The 24,397-nt window shown below is 32.1% G+C and overlaps 1 protein-coding gene and 1 long non-coding RNA gene across 2 annotated transcripts in view; both read right to left on the bottom strand.

Moving 5' to 3' along the window:
* Positions 1-4,741: 4,741 nt before the first annotated feature.
* LOC143042198 (uncharacterized) lies at positions 4,742-10,603 on the bottom strand. Its single transcript, XM_076214466.1, has 3 exons — positions 10,563-10,603; positions 8,360-8,449; positions 4,742-7,498 (listed from the first exon to the last, which is right to left on the bottom strand). Exons 2-3 carry the CDS (start codon positions 8,397-8,399, stop codon positions 4,830-4,832), a joined length of 2,709 nt encoding a protein of 902 aa, XP_076070581.1. The 5' UTR covers positions 8,400-8,449; positions 10,563-10,603; the 3' UTR covers positions 4,742-4,829.
* A 5,911-nt stretch (positions 10,604-16,514) lies between these two features.
* Positions 16,515-24,397, bottom strand: part of LOC143043376 (uncharacterized) — a 42,206-nt gene continuing 34,323 nt past the window's right edge. The window contains exons 3-5 of the long non-coding RNA XR_012968347.1: positions 23,067-23,244; positions 18,556-18,858; positions 16,515-16,731 (exon numbers count right to left, since the gene is read on the bottom strand). This is a non-coding gene — a long non-coding RNA (uncharacterized LOC143043376). The remainder of the gene's footprint in view (positions 16,732-18,555; positions 18,859-23,066; positions 23,245-24,397) is intronic.

Genomic DNA, 24,397 nt, shown 5'->3' with positions numbered 1-24,397 from the left:
CATGACGATAAAACTAACGGAAAAATCAGGCCACTGGACGAACAACAACAATCATTCAATTAATCAAGACTTATTTAAATCTCAAGGTTTAAATGTAACTTTTTATGTATATTTCAAATTCTTAATGAGAGCACATCATACAATATATCATGTTATAGATTCGATGACATGAGTATACGCTAATCATGTGTTTATTTAATAGTTATACCACAAGGACGCGGTATGTCAGTGTAAGATCACCCCGATGACCGGAGGTTAGAGAATGAAATAACACTGACATACCAAGTCCATGAAATCCGAGTGGGATAACTGTTTTACATCCCAGCTGTTTTATATTAGACGAAAAACCATTTACAATTCATAAAATCTAGTTAGAACATCACACAACCATTACAATATACTTTATATATTACTATATGATGTATACCTTTATGACCCCCGAATACGATGAGTAGATATCAAACAATGTTAACTCGCCCTCCTTGCCAATCGGCCCATACTATATCGCCACTTTATAAAAAATTCGCCCCACTCTTGTTTACCGACTCGCCCCACTTTTAAAAAAGTGTACAATCAAATTGAACAATCAGTCTGACAACTCAGTTATTAACGCAAAAGTCTAAAACCCCACTGAATAAAGGTCTGCCAACTCGTCCCACTTATAAAAAGATCTTGCTTCCTTTAAGTATGTTACATTACTGTGAGTTCGTATCCAGTCGTCCTGGATTAGAGGTATGTGTCGTGGCTTGATATGCTAAAGGTCTTTAGTTCGAATCCCAGCATTTACACTGGATTTTTGCTACGTCAATTTTGATAGATAGTCTTTTTCGTATAATTAATTATAAGTTTTATAGTGGATTTGACATTCCCGCCAAAATGTAATCGAGCACAGGAAAGCATGCATAACAAAGAAACACAAAATGGGATGATCTGGTAAAGTTATCCGACTCAGATCACCCCTGTTAGAACAAAAGAGCTGGGATGTAAGGTTTTATCGTATTTCGCAAAACTCCACAGAAATGGCATTTACTCATGCAGTAGTCATTTTTTAACATGATGAGGAAGATAATATATTAACACTTAAAACAATAGTTGGGACGTGTTATATGTTCTAAAAGCCATATAATTGTTGTTTTTGTTTGTTTATCAAAAAATTTAAGAAGTGTGTAAACTTATTTAGTGTTTAGAGCAATCTGTGAGTGGCAGTGTTCATATGACTGTAGGGTTTAGTCTTTTTTTATAGATATTATAACCTTTAGGACCAATATATTTGGTGAATAGAAGTCTTTTAAAATATACATGTCTGTTTATAGTTTGAAGTTAAGAAGATATCGGACGATGGCAATGAGAGACAATTTTCCACAAGAGACCAAATGACATAGACATTTACATCTATAGGTCACCGTATAACCTTCAATAATGAATTAAACCCATACTGCATAGTCAGCGATAAAGGTTCCCAAAATGACAGATGTAAAGCAATCTAAAACGAGAAAGTATCGGCCTGATTTATGTACAAATTAATAAACAAAAAACAAATATGATATTCATTAACAAACATCCGCTAAATTACAGCTCCTGACTTTGGACAGACACATACAGCTGTGGTAGGGTTTAACTATCGCCAAATGTGCATGTTTCAAAAACTTGTTTCCCAATCCACTATAAATGAATATGTTTAAACTTATCTAATCTGTTCATATTACAGACTTTCGTACTGAATGTTATAATGAAAAGTCAAGCAGGCAAGACATGTATTGTGTATCAACATATGCACGCTCTCTTCATGCTCTTGTTGATGTAAAAGAAATGTATATATAGGCAAATTTAAATGAGATTGCTGAATTCAGTTGTCATGTTTCAGCATTTTATCAAATATAATATAAAAGATTTGTCATAGTATGTCTTGTCTTTTTTTATACCCAAAACGTTCATCGAAACTAAGAACTAATGAATAAATATTTGGGGTCTACTTTACAAATAATATAAGGTCTTAAGTTATAGATTGTAGTTACTCAAGGTGTGTAGCATTTAATTTAGCTTACAGTTTTCTCTTTGTTTTTCTTTGTACTCTAACGATCATTTTGATCGTTAAAATATTTTAACTCGCAAAGGATTCAAGGGAGAGCCGAAAATGCAGTCCCTTGAATTTTCACCCTGGAACGGGGATCGAACCAAGAAACCTTGTGTTAGTCTGATGCACTAACCCATACATCAAGGCGCTCTATGTTTGGGCGTTCCTTTTGAAGATATGTCTTTGTGTTCAAGTCTGACGCCTGCTTTTCTTAAAGTGTTTCTTTTATTTTGTTTACCCTTGTTTTTATGTTTTACTTATTTTGTACTAGTAATCCATTTTGATTAAATTTACTGCATGTACAAAATATTACAAACTCTTTTTTTGTTGGCGTCTTAATCAGTTTTATTTGTTATACTGTTTGTTTACGTACTATCAACGACGTTATTGAGTCTTTGCTTGATTCAAAGGCAATTTTTATTTTTTTAGTTGTGTTGAATGTCTGTGCTGTTTGTTTACACTGTTGTATCTGCTGTTTCACAATTATGGCAACATAAACACGATAAACCAATTATAAAAACTTTATATAAATGTCATACAAGTAAGACATTTTGTTAGCTATGAAACCAGAATTACCCCACAATTTTAATCATAAATTGACGGTATCATGTGAGGAATATAACAGAGCTTTGTTTTTTAGTCGTTCCGTTGGATATATAGTCTAACGTTTGATTATTCAGTTTAGTGGATTGTTTATTACTGATTTACTGTGGAATTATATTTTTGCCTATAAGATGCTATTAGTTATGTCTTCAACATGGTTATACAAATACTTTGAATTTCTGACTATATATTAACTTTAATTTCATACTACTATAATTATAGCATTATCTCTCTTTTCAAAAGGAAGCATAATATTTGTCTCACTTAAACATAGTGTAGGTGCGTTGTGTATATCGAGGGTAAACAATAACAAATATTCAGTATTTACATCAATTTTATTTTTGGCATATCATGTAAAGTAACATTTGACAGATGCAACATTTACATATTAAACAAAATTGACTAGATATTAAGACTAGATACAAAAGAAAGGTAAATCAATTCAAACTTTCTAAAGTTCAAAAGAGAAGATTAATCATGTTAATTATGGTATGAAATACTTGAAACATGACATGGGTAAAATCTCTTTGCTCTGATTGTGCTGTAATCGGAATAATGCACAGCTAAAGTGTGCATTAACTACCTCAGATATACTGCACAGTTCAAATCTATTCTTACCTTTAGGGCCGTTTCCTGGATTCTGTAAGGGGTGTTATATATACTCTATAAAATTAAAAAAATATCATCGATTGTAGCGAGACTAAAAATGTTACGTTGTTCAATTCAAGGATGGTCAAACAATCTATCCGCCCACCCTCCCCCCCCCCACCCATTTCTTTTTAATCCGCCATCTGACTTGAAGTTAAAAAAAAGTTGAATAATTAAATACTGTGGACAAACATCGTAGTTTCAAAATAAGAGAAAAATTGATTGTTGGTGTTTTAATGTCACTTTTAAACGCCATATTTGGCTATTTCGTGGCGCCTGGTTTTATTGGTAGAGGTAGCTGGAGTGCACGGAGAAAACCACACACCATTGATAGGAAAACTGAGTCCTAATCAATTATTATTGAACTCGAAACCCCCCGCACGGACGGAGTTCGCCCGCAAACCCACAGTGTTGACCGTCTAGCCTAGTGATTACAGTAGAAGAACTACTTAGACTTCTTGAAAAACGAGGCTTTGATGAAAAAAGATAGGTTTCTCATAATCCTAACTAGAAAATATTTTTGTACACAATGTAATAAAAATTCTGAAATCAGTGTTTTAAAGGCAGTACAGATAATAACGATTTTTTGTAGTTTCTGTCAAAAAAAGAAATCATGCATTTAAGAATATTCAAATAAATGAAATCTGATTTGAAATTCATTACTTTTTTTGGCATATGTATTCCTAGAAAGGGACTTTATCAAATTTAAATTTGGGGTCGAAGGAGGGAGGGGTTAAAGATTGGAAAGATAATCGTTGTTTCTGTTTATCTAACATTTTAAAATTTATGTACTAACATCTTTCTCGGTTCACCTTTCTCTAAGCATATCACTACGGAAAGAAAAGCAATTAATCTTTACTCAATAACACCGATTTGAAAGTACAAAATGAAAAAGTATTGATCGTCACTGATTGCAAAAAAAAAAAAAATCAATTTAACAGAAACGATAGAAAAAATTTACAATTTTCAAGTTGAGCTATTTATTCTTAAAGTAATTTCAAATATCGTTTAAAACAAGTAATTTCAAATATCGTTTAAAACAAGTAATTTCAAATATCGTTTAAAACAACCGCTTTTTGCGACGGTTAATCGTAAAATAGTTTAGATAAATACTTCTACATGGCATTTGTTTATCCGACGGTCAGCACTTCCGACAACTGATACCAATCTTCAAGGAAACATTATTCAAGCTGCTATAACATTACAAAACATAAAATGGTGTATCAACAGGACATAACGTTAAACATGTTATAACGAAAAACAAATTGCGAACAAATAGTATAACAAAAAAAAACTCATAACAAACAAAAATTAGTTAAATGTTCAATGGAATGCCTTTTACATAAATAATGTACATATCATATATCATGTTTGTCATTAAAAATACTTATGCTTATTCATACGAAAAATAATAAATAATAATATGCATGTCATTTTTTTTTTCTGCAATTTAGATACGACATGTTACACATTTGCTTTCTACTAAATACAAAAATGTTTTCTTTCAACATGTTGATGTACTCGTAATCGGAATACTAACTAGGGTTTTGTCTATTTGTTCTCTTCCAATAAGCAATTCAGATATATCTTTGCGTTTGTTGATTTTAGAAATATCAAGTGGAGTTCTGCCTTTGTTGTCTTCTTTATTGAATTCTACTTGATATTGCTCTAATAAAATTTTCACAATTTCGAATTTATTTGTCTCACATGCGATGTGTAAAGGAGTTAATCCGTCCTCGTTTTGATAATTTGGGTCAGCTCCAGATTTTATTATTGTTTTAGCAATTTCGTGTTGTCCATTATTTATAGCCAAATAAAACGGAGTGTAACCTTTCACATTAGGCTTATTTAAACATGTATCTATATCACAGTTTATTAACAGTTTCAGGATTTCGGTGTATCCGGCTTGACATGCTAAATGCAACGGTGTATCGCCATTTTTGTTGAAACAATCAACCTTGGCTTTATTGTCGAGTAAAAGAGAAAACACTTTAACGTTGTCTATGGTGCATGCTTCAAGAAGTGGAGAAGATCCGAATGAATCAAATGCATTGATGTTAACGTCCGTTGTGAGAAGAAACTTTACCATCTCAATGTTACCTGATGAACAAGCTAACATAAAGGGTGTCACTTTATCGTTGTCAATTTGATTAACTTCGGCATTATATTTAATCAATAATTTAGCTACAACTGCATTGCCCTTTGAACACGCCAAATGCAAAGGGGTTTTACCAGTTTTGTCTCTACAATTTATCTGTAGTTCATAATTATCAATAATAAAAGATGAGAGATCAGAGTATCCATGAAGTGATGTTAAGTGTAAAGGAGTAAATCCATCGTCATTTGGACAGTTGGGATCAGCTCCATACTTTATTATAGTTTTAGCCATTTCGTGTTGTCCATTACTTATAGCTAAATAAAACGGAGTATAACCGTTGGCATTAGGCCTATTTATACACGAATGTATATCATATTGTATTAACAGGTTTAGGATTTCAGTCTGTCCAGATTTGCATGCTAAATGTAACGGAGTATCACCATTTTTATTAAAACAATCAACCTTGGCTTTATTTTCGAGTAAAAAAGAAAACACTTTGACGTTGTTTTTGATGCATGCCTCAAGAAGTGGAGAAGATCCGAATAAATTGAATGCATTGATGTCGATGTTTTTTGTGAGAAGAAATTTTATAAGCTCGATGTTTCCAGATGAACAGGCTAACATAAATGGAGTCACTTTATTGGTATCCAACTGATTAACTTCAGCATTGAATTTAATTAATACTTTAGCTACAACTGTATTGCCCTTCGAACATGCCATATGCAAAGGAGTTCTACCTGTGTTGTCTCTAGAATTTACCTGTGACTTATCACTCTCAACAAAAAATAACAAAATATCATTGTATCCAAGAAGTGCTGTGGCGTGCAGCAGAGTTGATCCGTCTATTTTTGACTTACAGAATGAAGGCTTAATAGTTTTCAAAATGTTTTCTAAGAAATATGATCGATAATCTTCACGTTTCATTTGAACAGTGTCAAAATAATCCCAATGTAGACCATTACTTATATCATCTATAATCCGCCTAAAATACAATTTTTCATATTGACTTTCAATTTTGATGGTATGAGGGTTTTGATCCGTGGAAAATTTCAAAAGTTCAATGAAGTCTTTAATGAATGCACTATTACTGTGCTTTAGTATACATGGTATGAAATGTCTACCAACAGTTCCCACTAGCATGTCGAACATGGATTTATTGATAGAGGTAAACGTTGAAAATGTTTCCTTGACATATATATTTTCTAAATTTGACAGACTGGAAGCGACTTCTTTCATTGATATATAACATCCATAATCTAGATCTTGTAGCATCTCATTCAAAACGTCGTTGATTCTGACTGCAGCTGTTTCCGTTTGGTCATAAAACATGAGTGATTGCCTATCGATGCTGTTGTTATAGATCACTAGTAATCCCAAAGCTATGAAGCAAGGATCTGATGAAAGTCTAAGTTCATTCATTTCCTCTTGAATAATATTATTGGGATATAAAAAGTAGCCATTTATGTTCTTGCGGTGTTGAATTTTATATTGTGAACAGATTAATGGAAAAAAAGAATATAAGATCAAAATAGAATCATGAAGTGACTGGGCTTCTTCTTCTGAAATATAACAACTACACATTTGTTGTCTTTCTTCTATTGTCATGATCATATTATCTGCCAACATATCACAATGAATATGAGGAAGTTTTAATGAATTGAATCTTTTATTCCTGTAGATATATGATCTACATGTAACTATCAGTTTAGTATTTAAAAGTCGACCTAGATTATGGATAATGAAGTTTGCATCTGCTTCCCAAGACTGTAAACTATTATCGTTTAAAGAATACTTTCCTACGATATCATCTATCACGAATACTTGCTTTGTATTTGTATTTAAAAACGCCATTAATTGCCATGGATTTGTTATAACAACTATATTATAGTTTTCTGTTTCTTTCAATTTCAAAGCAGCTTGGTATGACATTACAGTCTTTCCGCAACCTGGTGGACCTGAAATGACTGTTACTTTATTTTCGCTGACAGTGTCATATATACATGTAAATGCCTTTGTATGTACAAATATATCTTGAACTGCTCCTCTTTTTATATATTCTAAATGCATTTGCTGTTCTGAAAGTGAAAACTATAGTGATAATTTTCAATACGATATACAGTACTAAGTTGGGTTTATTGTTATTTCAGCGTCGTCTAATTATCATACCACATCCCCTTATTTTTATTATTGTATTTGTTGAAGATACAAAGCAACCGGTTTTATCAACGCCTCATTTGTCATACATTTGTTGGGTTTGGCGTTTGTGTTAAAACTTCGGTAAAAATAAAACTTTGTAAAAATGTAGAATTTTGAGATAAGAAATAGCAATACAAGCGTCGGTCCTCTCCATTTTGAGATTTGTTTTACTGTGCACAAACTGATTTTGTGACATGAATGGTTGCTCATATCCTTTCTTTTCTATAATGTTAACTCGTAATGTTAGTTAGGGTACAATCATGTATTAAATGAATTGAATTTATTGTTTGTTAAAATTGTAATCGCTTAGTAATTCAAACATAAAAACAAGCATAAAACCATCGATTTTGGCAATCCCATCAAATACCAGTGATTAACTCGTGTCTAATGTAAGATAGCACTGTTCCGATACTGAATTCAGTCTTGTTTTATTACTTATACTGGTCAATTCTTCCAATTTCATATAACAGTGTAGTTGACATTTAGCCATGTTTTTGACAAGTTGCAAACACGCATATTCCTGTATGCACTTGTAGTCGATTCAGGAAACTTTATACATTCATGTACAGTCAAATAACCATGCAATGTATATACCGATAGGAATATTTTTCTTCAATAGTTTTTACTGAACTACAATCGGTAGTTTCGAACCGATTTTCAAAAAAAGAAAAGAAACTACACTACGTGTAATCTATAGAGGGGTTTCCTTTAGCGAAAATATAATGTTGAATAAAACTAACCTTTTACAAATGGTTGTAATACTACTGTTTCTTCATTCATTCCTGATTGGATATGATGTAGCTCTAATTTACCAGTACCGCTATCTGTTTCTGTTTGACAAAATAAAACATAAAAACCAATAATTAATTGTTTGCCAATTGATCAATGAACGCAAAAAATCAGTAAGTAGAAAGCCAAAAAAAACAACATAAATATTATTAAATGATTTGTCTGCTAATCAACTAAGGCAAAATTGTTAGCAAGATTACGATTACAATAATGTAAATCGATTGAATTGTATGTTTGAAAAATACGCAATGCTTATAAATTCAATATAACAAATTAAGCGTGGCAACCTCATCAGAAACCTTGAGTTAACTCGTGTCTAATTCAAGAAAAATCTGTTCCACTACTGCAATCAGTCTTTTGTGAATGACTTATACTAGGATATCCTTCCAATTTAGTTAAAATCTAGATCATTATGTTAACATGCATATCAATTATAAGTAAATACACCATCATTGCCCCCAAAAAAGGGGAAAAAGCATTTATCAACAGCCATCACAGATAAAAGCGAAATGAAAGATAATAAACTACAGTTCAGTATTGGTTTTGTTTAACCCCGCCATATTATCTATGTATGTTCCTGTCCCAAGGCAGAAGCCTGTAATTCAGTGGTTGTCGTTTGTTTATGTGTTACATATTTGTTTTTCGTTCATTTTTTTACATAAATAAGGCCGTTAGTTTTCTCGTTTGAATTGTTTTACATTGTCTTATCTGTAAGCTGACTATGCGGTATGGGCTTTGCTCATTGTTGAAGGCCGTATAGTGACCTATAGTTGTTAATGTCTGTGTCATTTTGGTCTTTTATTGATAGTTGTCTCATTGGCAATCATACCACATCTTCTTTTTTATACAGTACATGTTATCTGTAAAGTAGTTTCGTTTAGCCGAAAATATCGTTAAATCTAACTAGCCTTTTACAACTGATAGTAGTACTTCTGTTTCTTCATTCACCTCTGCTCGTATACGTTGTAGCCCTAATTCACCAAATGATAAAACATAAACAACCAATAATTAATTGTTTGCCAATTGATCAATTGAACGCAAAAATCAGTTAGTAGAAAGCCATATGCAAGGAAACCATTAATTCAGAACTTAATTTATAAAAGCTAAATGTTCCATGTGTACTATTTTATTTGTGAAGTTACATTGTACACGGGCTAATCAAAGGCATTTCTGTTTTTTTAAATTCAAATGCCATTGGTTTTGTAAGTGCAATGTGCATGTGGCGCTGCCTATCATTTTGTCCTAATTGCAATACATGCTATAGCATGTATATGATTTTGGCAAATAAACTCATTCAATCATTAATTTAAAATAACATAGATATCAAATGTATATAGAAGTGTATGACTACTACAGTGTCGATGCTAAATTGTGTATGGATACAAGACTTGAAAGCACAAATAAAGTTGTTCATCTGTGTCCCAATTCCTTTGTTTTGACTTTTTTGAAAATCACGATGTGTGATGTGCCACTAGTAGTTGTTATAAATACACGGTAATAAACAACATAAGAATATAGGGCTTGCATACAACATAGTGAGTTCTTTGTTGTCCCGGTTTCACTAATAGCTGTTGGTACAGTCTTATGATATGTACCTAAATATTATATTTCCTGTTTAGGCATACATAATACTCAACAAATAAATGAAATAATAAATTAACAGGCCTTAGTGTTTAATAGTCGCAAATACAATTCTCGTTCAAAACTGATCCCTCCTTCAGCTGTACAATATACAGTTATCAAGTTTGACGAGTATAAAGACGTAGACAATTTTTGCAAATGATATTGATCACGATGTTGTTAATTCCAACTAAAGACTGTTTAAACTAATGAAGATGAACCTCAAATATATTCCTTTATCTTGTTTTCTGATATTTTCCTTATTCAAAGAAACATGTGTTTCACATTACATTCTTTTTTTGTTTTAGATTTTGAATATTTACATTGTTTTGGTCTATAGAAACGCTGAAGAGTTCATTATTTTTGGAATCACTCTTGGTGCATTTTAATTGGAAACGTTTTTGTTATTTAAACAGAGGTTTCTTGTGTAAATTCAGGAAAGTCAGAAAACTAGAAACGTAAACAAATTTTTTATTATCTAACGATAGCACACACAGTCATTACTGAAGTCTTTTAAATTAAATTATTACTTACTTTTTCCTCTACAGAGATTCACCAACGGAATACCAATAAAGAACACTACAATAAAAAATGCATTCAAACTTTAATGAATATTTTGAAATATGTGATAGATATAAAATGATAAATAAGTTAATCTTACCTCACCCATAAGAGAAACGACATTTTAGCATCAGTTAGACCTTTTGTAAATCAACACAGACGCCTAACCATGGACTGTGTATCTTACCAAAAACAGATCGTATCAAGAATATACAATTATGTGATGACCCTCTATTATTACCTTTCACATTCTTTTTGAAAAAACATGTTTAAAGTTATCTGTTATACATGTATCATAAAGAACAATGAATATATTTGTACAGTAAAACTAACTATCAAAAGGTGACGGACAATTAAGCTATACAATTTACTCTTCTGGCTGCATCTGAAAGGGGAGGGGGTTGAGAAATTGCTTTGCCCGCACAAAAATTCCCGATATCACTTTTAATCAAAGATAACAGTTTTTTTACCGGCATTTCGTATGAACTTTCTGAAATAAGATCTTACCCGGAAAGGCGGAACATCGAAACTTATACGCACTTGATCTTTCAGCATGAAACAAAATACAAAAAAGGCACGAAGACTTACAATTAATTTGAGATTCCAAATAAAAATACATTTTTTCCCCTTCTATTTCTATTTTAAATGGAAAACATTTAGCATTCATTCAGAGATTGTCATCAAACTATTTGTAAAACTAATTACACACTGTCTTAACTTGAGAGAGATTGGAGCTTGACATTTAACGCTTTCACAGGTTTAGTTGTGTTTCGGTTTTGTTTTTCTCAGTATTGCCAACAGATATTAAGACAGGTTCATTTGCAAAAAACAATTCATTTTCCCTTGTATGTTTTTGAATAGTTTTGTATGATCGTCCTTTTTTTACAAGTATATATACGTCAAAGTAGTTTCATTTAAACAGCGATATTGTTGTTTAATTGAGACTAGATAAAAAAATGTTTACCTGTAATGAGTGTCAATATACAAGCAAAAACTGGTACTATGTTCCTGGATCTCATTTGACCTTGTTTGGGATCTACTGAAAAAAAATCTACCTTGATTAACGAAGATAATATGTGTCCAAACCATAATAAAAAAAAACTTCTATCTCAACCTCAGGAAGAATGATACAATTTACCTGTAAATGACCAGCCCATAGCATTATGTATCGAACAGTAAATTTTCTAAAAACAAACGGATGTTGTTGTTGAAGTAAATGTTTTGGTTGAAAGAAAAAAAAATAACTGGTTAATGCATCAGAAGCTTTTTTTATATATCTACTTCAGGAATTATAAGTGTTGCTATTTATATTGTTTGCCTCTAAATTAGCTGATAATGTTAACCGCGCACACAGTGATTCGTTTGTTTATTATTATTCAGTGTATACTTATATGACCAATTGTTATTAATTGTATGAACATATACTTTACTCCAAAATACTCAGTACAATTTCATGTGTTTAAATTCTATCAATTTTATAACTTATCTTGAAATTTTAAAAAATTAAGTAAAACAAGTCCGCAATATGACACGGTACGCCAGACTCCATAGTATCATTCGCGCTTGAATCAAACTAATAAGATATCGATATCAAGAATTAATAAAGGGCTGCGCTTTAGCGCATGATACGCCCGTTGCTCTTTTAACTTGTCTTTTATGCTTTAAATGAATTTATATGATCAACTAGAAATATATATACAAATCAAAAGGGATGTTACATTAATATATTCACCAAAGTTTCATAAAATCCCCCTTTTTTAGGTATAAAAATTCATTCCTTAAGAAAACGTAAAATCTAAAATTTATAAAAATGAAAAGGGAGCTCATGTCAATAGATATAAACAATTTATCAAAGTTGCATAAAATTTTGTGAAAGTGTTAGTTATTGTCCCAAAATTCGAAAATCCCCCCTTTTTTAAGCATAAAAATTCATAACACGGACATGTAAAATCTGAAATTTATAAAAATTGAAAGGGGGCTTACATCAATAGATATAAACAATTCACCAAAGTTTTATGGACATTGGTGAAAGCCTTTTTGAGTTATTGTCCGAAGTGTTGAAAATCCCCCTTTTTTTATGAATAAAGCCCCATAAATCCAAAACTTAAAATCTGAAATTTATAAAAATTAAAAGGGAGCTTACATCAATAGATATAAACAATTCACCAAAGTTTCATGGACATTGGTGAAAGCCTTTTTGAGTTATTGTCCGAAGTGTGGAAAATCCCCCTTTTTTTATGAATAAAGCCCCATAAATCCAAAACTTAAAATCTGAAATTTATAAAAATTGAAAGGGAGCTTACATCAATAGATATAAACAATTCACCAAAGTTTCATGGACATTGGTGAAAGCCTTTTTGAGTTATTGTCCGAAGTGTGGAAAATCCCCCTTTTTTTATGAATAAAGCCCCATAAATCCAAAACTTAAAATCTGAAATTTATAAAAATTGAAAGGGAGCTTACATCAATAGATATAAACAATTCACCAAAGTTTCATGGACATTGGTGAAAGCCTTTTTGAGTTATTGTCCGAAGTGTTGAAAATCCCCCCTTTTTAATGAATAAAGCCCCATAAATCCAAAACTTAAAATCTGAAATTAAAAAAAAACGAAAGGGAGCTTACGTCAATAGATATAAACAATTCACCAAAGTTTCATGGAAATTGGTGAAAGTGTTTTTGAGTTATTGTCCGAAGTGTGGACGACGGACGGACAGACGGACGGACAGACAGACGGACGGACGGACAGACGGACCGACGGACAACGGTAAACCATAATACGCCCCGTCTAAAAGACGACGGGCGTATAAAAATGCTCTATATTCCTATCTTTTTGTGATTTTTAGATAAAAAAAAACTTGACAAACATCATGTGTTGTTTATTTTGGAAGAACGAAAGCTAGTACTATCAAAGGTACCAGGATTATAATTTAGTACGCCAGACGCGCGTTGCGTCTACATAAGACTCACCAGTGACGCATCAAAAAAAATACCATAATTAGGTACAATATTATTTTACGAAAATTAATTGACGATAACTATGTTTCAGGACATAAATAATAAAGCTACATATTGTAATCTTAGCATTAATGACATAAACGAAAGAAATAGACGACAGATACTAAATTACAAATATCGCTTTTGGAGAATATTTCATATTTTTTGGAATACAAGGCTTTCATAACTGGCTCGTTGAGAATGCATTTCAAATACACTACTTATGTATGGCTAATAAAGAATATAAATAGTGTGTTACAACCATGTAGCATGTGTAGGTAGTATATGTAATAATTATACTTTTGACTTGCCTTTATATTGTTTAAATTTTATTCTAAAAAAATATATTCTTTTCATATAATTATGTTTTTTAAATTCAATTTCTGAGAATGGATCATTAGTAAACTATCATCGACTCTAAAAGGCATATTAAAGCTGCTGGTTATGTAGCTGAATACAGAATAGTCTCCCAATAATCTTCTGTCATCATGCATGCAATTTGTAGATATTGTACAGTTGAACTATATAATATATAATATATGTCATATTACATGTATAACAAGCTAAAAACACAATGGAAGGCTATCAATAAAAGTACAAATATTGCAGAAGAACATCAGCGTGTTAAGCTAAGGTTTTAATCATCTGAGCATTAATGGATCTCCAACATTTGATAGGACCAATAATTATAAAATATTCATGACGAATCTCTCAGTGATAATTTTGATTAAAATTCTGTATCATTATGTAAAACAGAGGGTTGGGATCTCATTAACATGTTTAACCCTGCCACATTATATATGTATGTAGTTATCAAAGGTACCAGGATTAAAATTTAGTACGCCAGACGCGCGTTTCGTCTACATAAAACTCATCAGTAAGGCTCAAATCAAAATATTTATAAAGCCAAACAAGTACAAAGTTGAAGAGCATTGAGGATCCAAAATTCTAGAAAGTTCTGCCAAATAAGGCTAAGGTAATCTATGCCTGGGATAAGAAAATCCTTAGTTTTTCGAAAAATTCAAAGTTTGGTAAACAGGAAATTTATAAAAATGACCATTTATTATATTATTGATATTCATGCCAACACAGAAGTGTTGACTACTGGACTGGTGAAACCATCAGGGACGAAACGTCCACCAGCAGTGACAAGTCAGGAGCCTGTAATTCAGTGGTTGTCGTTTGTACATGTTTTTTGTTCATTTTTTGTACATAAATTATGCCGTTAGTTAGAAGCAAGATATATGAACGACCTACCAGTAATAAATACTGTTTCTGGTGATTTATTTCTGCAATACAATAGAAAATTCATAAGTTACATAAATAAAAAGCAATACGGTCCTAATCAGACTTTGTAAAACGTCACCAGTGTCTGAGCAGAAAGTTGATGAACCAGGGGTATGTCAAAGAACGTCTCGTCCTTTTTCTAAAAAAAATCATCGGAAGGTACCAAGAACTTGTTGATAAATATTCCGTATCAACTTCACAAATAATACAAGATGGTCTTGAAGTATAGATTTTGCGTACTAACGTTGGTTATCATCTTAATAACGTGTTATAGTATTCTTTTATTTGTCTTTATTAATATTACTTTTACTGTTAAGTCAGTTTTTTGAGATATTCATTTGACGTGACTCTGTGCTTATGTTAAACATCATACTTTGAACGACAAAATTATTTCATTTATTAATATTACTTTTACTTATGGATCTTGTCATACTTTGAATGACAAAACTATTTTATTCATTTATACTACTTTTTCTGTTAAGTCTGTTTTTTATGATATACATTTGACGTGACTCTGTACTTATGTATCTCGTCATACTTTGAACCACACAATTATTTTATTTATTATTATTACTTTTACTGTTAAGTTTGGTTTTTTATATCTACTTTACATGACTCTGCATTTATGTATGCCGTCATACTTTGAACGACGAAATTATTTTATGTCTACCTGTGCGAATTTCAAACGCGCAATTTTACACCAGTAATGAAAACCTTCCATCCTTTATTGGTAGACTTTACATAGATAAATAAAATCGTATAAGATAAGCAAAATGGGGATGTTAAATTTGATTGTGCTTCATCGTTACATTTGTTGTTTTTATAGTGATTGAGATGATAACATAATGTTGACTGCTGTACCCTATGTTTGACATTTTTACTCTTTGATTATGTTTGTTTTGTTCACACATCTTTGACAATGTAATGGAATTTGATGCGACTGTTATATAAGTGAGAGGTTTAGCTAGCTATAAAACCAGGTTCAATCCACCATTTTCTGCATTAGACAATGCCTGTACCAAGTCAGGAATATGACAGTTGTTATCCATTCGTTTGATGAGGTTGGACTTTTGATTTTGGACTTTCCTTTTTGAATTTTCCTCGGAGTTCAGTATTTTTGTGTTCTTACTTTTTATGCAAAGATTACGGCTCTCTTCTTCTTGACAGATTTATACCTTTCCAGATCGGTTAATTTTTTTTTTTAAATTAACATGTCGTTTATTTAATGCTGCTCCAATTTTCTCGTTTTTCGATGAATAAACTGTTTTGAGGTCGCAAAAAAGGTTGACCATGTCTGATGAGGTAATTTATAAAGAACACATCTGTTTGCAGATCATTTTGTTTCCATATACACAGATAAACAAATTTCAACCTTGTTAGAAACATGCAGAATGTTTTAAATTGTTGATATACTCGGTGATATTACCTGCATCGGCGATTAAATTTAGATATCTAGTGTTAGCCATCTGGCAAATATTGAAATCCAAACCAACGGCATGCAAACAGCTTGTTTTCACTACTGCGTTTTGTTCTGTGTTAAAACCCCACTTTTCCTTAAAGATACGCATTGATACATGTAGGTCAACAAAAGTGTTATCCATATGCATATTGTTTGGTCTCGTGTATATCTACAATTTTGTCATAGATAAACTCATTATTTTAATAAATTTTTAACTATAAAATGGTAAAATAAAAATCAATGAGATGAAACAATAAGAACGACAGCTGTTCTTTCTTCGACTCAATGAAATGTTCTAACAATTATAATATCTGAACGACTGTCAACTTACTTCGAAGGGATGTTTGGGTCACTGTTTGTGGTTGTATTTTGATTTAAACTACCTGTTACACATTGATAACCTGTGAAGAAAATATTTTAATTTCATCAAAAACAGATTAGAACAAAAACTTACACTTACATTTAATATCATTTTGAAATAATGTTAAGAATGGAGAATGCCATATATTTATGACATTAATGGTGTATTTGTTAATTAAACAATAATTGTTTGAAATTAGATAACATGTTTTCACGTGCAGAGAAATTTCTCTTATGACCAATGCATGATTGAAGTTCATCTTTCTTATTGGTCAATGATCTTGCGGGTGAGCTTGTGATTCTTATCAACCAATTTGGTAAAAATTCCCACCCACATACCTCCCTTAATGTTATCTTTTGAAGTATATATGTTTATTTACGGGCAGATTTTTTCTCCCCACCTTTGCTTTTCTTTGTCATTTATTCAATTGGTATGATATGAGTTGATGTAACTTGTATTAATTATGTATTTTTATTTCATACTAAATATAGCTTTTATGTCAAATGTTTTTTTGCAAAATGTGTTTTTTGCATTTTATGATTTTGAATAAATGACCTTTTTTCGTCAGTTTAGTTTTTATATCATATAGCAAATCTAGCTCAGATTCTGGCCTGTGTATACACATTAGTATGTTTATGGTTTCTAGCTGTCTGTATTAATACAAATTTTATTTACTAATTGAAAATTAAGCGGAATAAAATAATTTAAGACAGCAGAGAAGATAACACTGTTTTAATTGGTTATTAATTTTCGACTTAAATAAAGAGTGAGCTATTTATACTGTAAATTTATGATGTCTATAGTCTGTTTAAATAGTCAAGTGTCCTACTTAATTAAACAATATTTTTTTGAAATTAGATAACATGTTTTCACGTGCAGAGTAATTTCTCTTATGACCAATTCATGATTGAAGTTCATCTTTCTTTTGTGTCAATGATCTTGCGGGTGAGCACGAGTTCACGTGTAAGTGCAATGTGGTCACTTCCTTTTATCATCAGCATTTAATGTGTTAACTTGTGATACTTATTAAACAATTTGTTAAAAATTCCCACCCATATACCTCCCTTAATGTTATCTTTTGAAGTATATATGTTGTTATGTGTTTACTTTTCTACATTGGCTAGAGGTATAGGGGGAGGGTTGAGATCTCACAAACATGTTTAACCCCGCCGCATTTTTGCGCCTGTCCCAAGTCAGGAGCCTCTGGCCTTTGTTAGTCTTGTATTATTTTAATTTTAGTTTCTTGTGTACAATTTGGAAATAAGTATGGCGTTCATTATCACTGAACTAGTATATATTTGTTAGGGGCCAGTTGAAGGACGCCTCCGGGTGCGGGAATTTCTCGCTACATTGAAGACCTGTTGGTGACCTTCTGCTGTTGTTTTTTCTATGGTCGGGTTGTTGTCTCTTTGGCACATTCCCCATTTCCATTCTCAATTTGATTATTTACGGGGCAGATTTTTTCTCCCCACCTTCGCTATTCTTTGTCATTTATTCAATTGATATGATATTAGTTGGTGTAATTTGTATTAACTATGTATTAATATTTCATACTAAATAAGAACTTTTATGTCAAATGTTATATTTGCAATATGTATTTTTTTGCGTTTTATGATTTTGAATAAATGACCTTTTTCGTCAGTATAGTCTTTATATCATATAGCAAATCTAGCACAGACTCTGGCCTGTGTATACATATTAGTATGTTTATGGTATCTAGCTGTCTGTCTTATATAAATTACTTGTACAAGTAGTACCCCTGACTGACAGTGCATTTATACATTTGTACATTTTTTCTCTTTCTCTATGTTTTCTTATTTATTTCATCAAAGTTAGCACTATATAATATATAACAGTACTGTACCTGCATTCAGTATCTTGCCATCAACACATAGCTTTGTGTAACATGAACAGTCTTCTTCAGAAGGCACACAATTAGTGGAATGCTTAGGTTGTAGAACAAAGGAATACCCTCTTGTGTAATCACAACGGCAAGTATTATCTTTCCCCGACAAATGGTTCTCTTCAATCATATGACCCTCCTCACTGCATAATGACTTCTGGAATGTACAATCACTGCTTCCGTTTGTCCAAAACAAATATGGTTGATATCTGTCTGAGGTGCACAATTTTCCGTTTAAACCACCGTAAAGAACTATCCTATATCCTGAAAGTATATGTTGTGGATGACTATTTTTTGTTTTGTAAAATATATTCATATCTTTGTTTTTTCTAAACATAACAAAAGTCATGATAACACTACAAACTGATCATAATCTGAAACGACCAAACAACCTAGCATTCTGTAAGAGAAGAGGGACGAAAGATACCAAAGGGACAGTCAAACTCATAAATCTAAAACAAACTGACAACGCCATGGCTAAAAATGAAAAAGACAAACAGAAAAACTATAGTACACATGACACAACATAGAAAACTAAAGAATAAACAACACGAACCCCACCAAAAACTAGGGGTGATCGCAGGTGCTCCGGAAGGGTAAGCAGATCCTGCTCCACATGTGGCACCCGTCGTGTTGCTTATGTGATTACAAATCCGGTAAATAGTCTTATTCAGTAGGTCACATTCATGAATGGGAAGGGGATTGTAGTTACGACGTAAGGAACATATCCGATATCATTTGTGAAACGGTTATTCCATAACGGTCAACCAACTGGTGATGGCGTCCGTAAAATTTACGAAGGGATGATTTCAACTTCACCATTTGGAACTCTTGGTTTAATAGCTTCCTTGTGAGCAGAGACCCTCTATCAAGAAAATCATGATAGGAAATGCAAGCACGGGAATATCGTATCAATTGGGAGATATATACCCCGTATGCAGGTGCTGCTGGAATGTTGCTACTTAGGAATGGAAAGTTCACAATTGGAAAGCTGTAAGAGTAATATATAGGATTTAGTTTTATGAAAATCTAAGTTGATTTGAAAAAAGTTATAAATTTAGTCCGAGTTCAATACAAGCTTTATGTTACCTTCAAATAAATCATAGATTCTGTAAGAAATAAGCCAAACAACCTAGCATTCTGTAAGATAATTATAAAAGTGATATAATTGTAAAGTTTTAAAAATCCAAGTTGATTTAAAAAAAAATTAAAGGTGACTTTCTGAATTTAGCCCGAAATAAAAATTCAAGCTCATTTGGCCTATCAATTAATTCTCACATTTGACCGCAATACACCAAACTACCATACAACCTGGCATTCTGTAAGATCTAAACATAATTGAGACAGGTGTAAAGTTTGATGAAAATCTAAATTCATTTGAAAAAGTGAAACGAAAGATACCAGAGGGATAGTTAAACTCGTAGATTGAAAATAAACTATATGTTTATGTTAGATGTATTTCTATTTGTATCCATCTGTTAATCCCTTTTTAACTGATTTGTATAATTCGTTCTTTTGTTGTATTGGTGAGGGGAGGATTGGGATCCCACTAACATGTTTAAACCCGCCACATTCTGAATGTATGTACCTGTCCCAATTTAGGAGCCTGTACTTCAGTGGTTGTTGTTTGTTGATTAGTTACATATTTGTTGTTCGTTAATTTGTCCTTTAGTTTTCTCCTTTGATTTGTTTTGCATTGTCATTTCGGAGTCTTTTATTGCTGACTATGCGGTATGGTCTTTGCTTATTGTTGAAGGCAGTTCGGTGACATATAATTGTTACTTTCTGTGTCATCTGGTTTTTTGTGTAGAGTTGTCTGATTGACAATCATACCACATCTTCTTGTTTATATTGACTATGAAAATAATAATATTGAGTTCTTGATCAATAATTTAATCAATGTTAAACCATTGATATAACCAGTTGTCCAAATTGTACAACTTTGAAACTTATTGGAATAAAACAATTAAATAAATAACTTTTTTTTAAAATACTACACAGCTATATCAGTTATGTATTTATTTTATTGGAAGCCAGTCAAATTTAAGAGGATTTAATTCAAAGGAAAACCAGAATTTTCAGTTCATTCTAAATTCAGATAAAATACAATGAACCTAAAGAAAAAAGCATCCCATTACATGATTTGTTCATTGGTTTTCTTTAACCTCTTGTTTTGGTCATGTTGGAGTAGGGGTTATTAGAAAAGTGTCTGCTCGCGACACTAAAATGAGTGTTAGACAGATAATTGATACCAAGCTTTCAGTATAGATTTATTTAAAACTGCCTACACTGAAATGCAGTGAAGTTTAGCATTTGATAGTTCATTGATAACATTCTGGCGTATCATGAACAAACAACTTGTAACGTCTCATTTCATTGACAGAAAGATTCAAATACAACAACAATGTAGTCAGTGTGCACGTGAATTGACACAGGTGACCGACAATGGAATGTACTATGTTACTACGAACGTAAAAACAAGGATTTGTTTAGTTTACAAACCAAAATAGTGGGGTCGAAATATTACACTGATATTTTGTATTAAGTAATATTCTAAGCTCTTTAGGCATGCATCAACACAATTATCGCGTACCTCATAATGAGAAATATAAGGATAAAATAAAATGCATGTGCCGCTTTTATATATATATCCGGATGAATTTATGAACCACTTTTAATTTCTTTCATACTGACGATAGGTTATAATCCTAACAATGTCGTAGTCACTTATAACAAGCATCTCATCATACTGATTCATTACAATAATTAATGATAGGTTGCACTGACATTCCTCTTTTATCATTTTCATGCTATACAATATATTCGTAGTAGCTAAGCGTACCATAAACGGAGGAAATTGTCCCCCAAAATAGAAACAAAAGAACTTTAATCGTATCATTTGTGCACCTGAATGCATTCAGTGAAGGCATGTTGTTGTAATAAATTGAAATGTTACATCGGCGAAGATTATTCAGTTCTTTTGCATGTGTTGAACAAAATAATAAATTAATACTTGTGAGAAATGCCGTAGTTTATAAGGAACAATTCTCGTTTGAATTTTTTTACATTGTCATGTCGGGGCCTTTTATGGCTGACTTTGCGGTATGGGCTTTGCTCATTATTGAAAGCCGTACGATGATCTAAGGTTGTTAAATTATGTGTTATGTTGGTCTCTTGTTGAGAGTTCTCATTGGCAATCATACCACATCTTCTTTTATATATGTATTTATAGTAAACAAGGTAGTATCCCGCAGTTAAGATTTGTCACTTTTTAAGAACACATCCGTAAAAAAACGGACGCCCACCGGACAGAAGGGATCAGAAGGGCAATCATACCACATCTTCTTGTTTAAATATAAATGTACTGTTTTCGATTTTATATGGATGAACATTCATTTTTTAACTTTATACTGTAAGAGCTGCATAGCATTGTTGAACTATTCGCTAAAGTACATGTAGTATGTATTCGTATTTAAAATGAAATACAAAACGAAACCTGTATGATAAACTGATAAACAAAAAATTAAGGATGACTACATGCATGTACAAGAAGAAACTCACCTTTTTATCAAAACTTTTTATAAAACATATTTACAATATACAATTTACGTTCTTTTTTCAACCGAGAAAAGCAAAACCTCATGAAGTATATAGTTGGAGTTTGTAAACTTCATTTAATTCCCCTGTGCCATGGTTTGCCATCTGCGTTTTTTTAACAAAGCATGGTTGGTTACATGTTATGAATTTACTTACAATTTCGGGATTTTTTCTCTCTCAAGTAAACGGAATCAGAAAAAAAATCACTATCCTATGTCGAATAACTAAAACTTGTCAAAGAATATGAAAAGTGTTTGTAGAAAAGAACGGTTTCATTTTTCAAGTACAACGCTAATTCATCGAGTCCATTGAGTGAAAGAAAAGGCAGGATGAGCAACTTGGGGGGAAGGAGGGGGGAGTCAATGAAACAAATATGTGGATTGATGTTTTTTTTTTTATTATTCATTGAACTTTTGATGTCGTCCCTTGATCCAGAGGACAAATTTGAATTAAATATTTCGATGTGAAAACTGTTAAGATTTTAAAGTTTAAAATTTATACTATCAATTGCAGAAAATTATAAAACCAATGTATTTCACATGCACATTTATATAAGCTGGAATTGTGATTGCATAATCAAGAATACAATCATGTACGCAACTACGACGATGGAAGCTTTAAACGACCTTGACCAGCTACTTGAATATTGATCAGTCCATTCAACGTTATAGTACGTGTGTTCTATTTTCGCAGGTGTGAGGTCGAAAGTTTGAATTGACCAATGAAAACGATCGTTCCTTCAATAGTTAATCTAATAAAGTTTGTTTGACTGATTATGTCGCACGACTTTTCGCTAAGCTTGGCCACAAATAGGTGTAAATACTGTGACATCTACAACTTACATATTTTAATCGAAAATACAAAAAGCTAGCTACCTGAGGTTTCAAAATCTGGTTTTGGTCTGCAAAATTCATTATGCTGGACTCTGTTGACATCAAACAAACAATAATATTGTTTTGTGGTATTGCAAAAGTGACCAGCTCTGAAGTTCCAATGTGAGATATGAGGACATTTATAGTCGAAGGATGCGCATACACATATGCACACAAAAACCTAAAAGTACATTGAAAGAAAGTGAATGAGAGAATTTGTGTCTGTTGTTTGGGTTGAAAAGGGGTTTCAAAGTAATAGTGTATTTAAAAATATGTTATAGTTAAGATACTGTTGTCAGGTCATTAAAGTTTGCATATTTTGGCTTTAATATTGGTTCACTTATAGGGTCTCTGCATCGGATTTCTACACATTTTTTCTAAAACCAGTTGTTGACATGACATATGTTATGTTCTTCTTACATAATTCATGATGGTATAATACTAAATCCCTAACAGGAGTGATTGAGCCTGATATTCATATGATGTAGACATAATCATTCAATCAGTTTAATTAAGGTCTGCAGCTGGCATGTCAGTAACTGCTTATAGTCTGTTGTTATATTTGTATAATTGTCATTTTGTTTATTTTCTTGTGTTTCATGTTCTGACATCGGACTCGGACTCCTCTTAAACTGAGTTTTACTGTGCGGATTGTTGTGCGTTTGTGGTTTTCTACATTAGCTAGAGGTATATGTGGAGGGATGAGATATCTAAAACATGTTTGACCACGCCGCAATTTTGCGCCTGTCTCAATTCAGGAACCTCTGGCCTTTGTTGGTCTTGTATGATTTTTTATTTTTAGTTTCTTGTGAAGCAAGGGACCAGCTGAAGGACGCCTTCGGTGTGGAAGTTTCCTACTGCATTGAAGACCCATTTGTGGCTTGCGGCTGTTGTCGGCTCTATGGTCCGGTTGTTGTCCCTTTGACACATTCCCCATTTCCATTCTCAATTTTAAATTTTACAACGGTTTATTGTCGCTTACTGCTTGTTACAGACTGAAGGTAAATAGTTATCAAAGGTACAGACATATGTGTTTACTGGTGTGTTTTCTATTGTTGTACAACACTGACTTCAATCAGAAAAAAATAAAATTACAAAAACAAATATCCTGACTTTGGACTGGCACATGAGACTAATAACTAACTTTTGTGGTATATTTACTATCGGAATTTTATTCATTGGAAATTTACAAGATACTTTAAATATCAGTCCACCAAATTTTAACAATCGTAATTATAACAAACCCACAATAATCAAACATTTCGTATATGATATAAGTTCAAGCTAACTTCTGCTAAGAAATCATGAAATCATACTATCTACCATGGGTGACT

The sequence above is a fragment of the Mytilus galloprovincialis genome, chromosome 8, assembly GCF_965363235.1.
Source record: "Mytilus galloprovincialis chromosome 8, xbMytGall1.hap1.1, whole genome shotgun sequence".
Lineage (NCBI taxonomy): Eukaryota > Metazoa > Mollusca > Bivalvia > Mytilida > Mytilidae > Mytilus > Mytilus galloprovincialis.
This window is presented reverse-complemented; position numbering and strand designations above follow the sequence as displayed.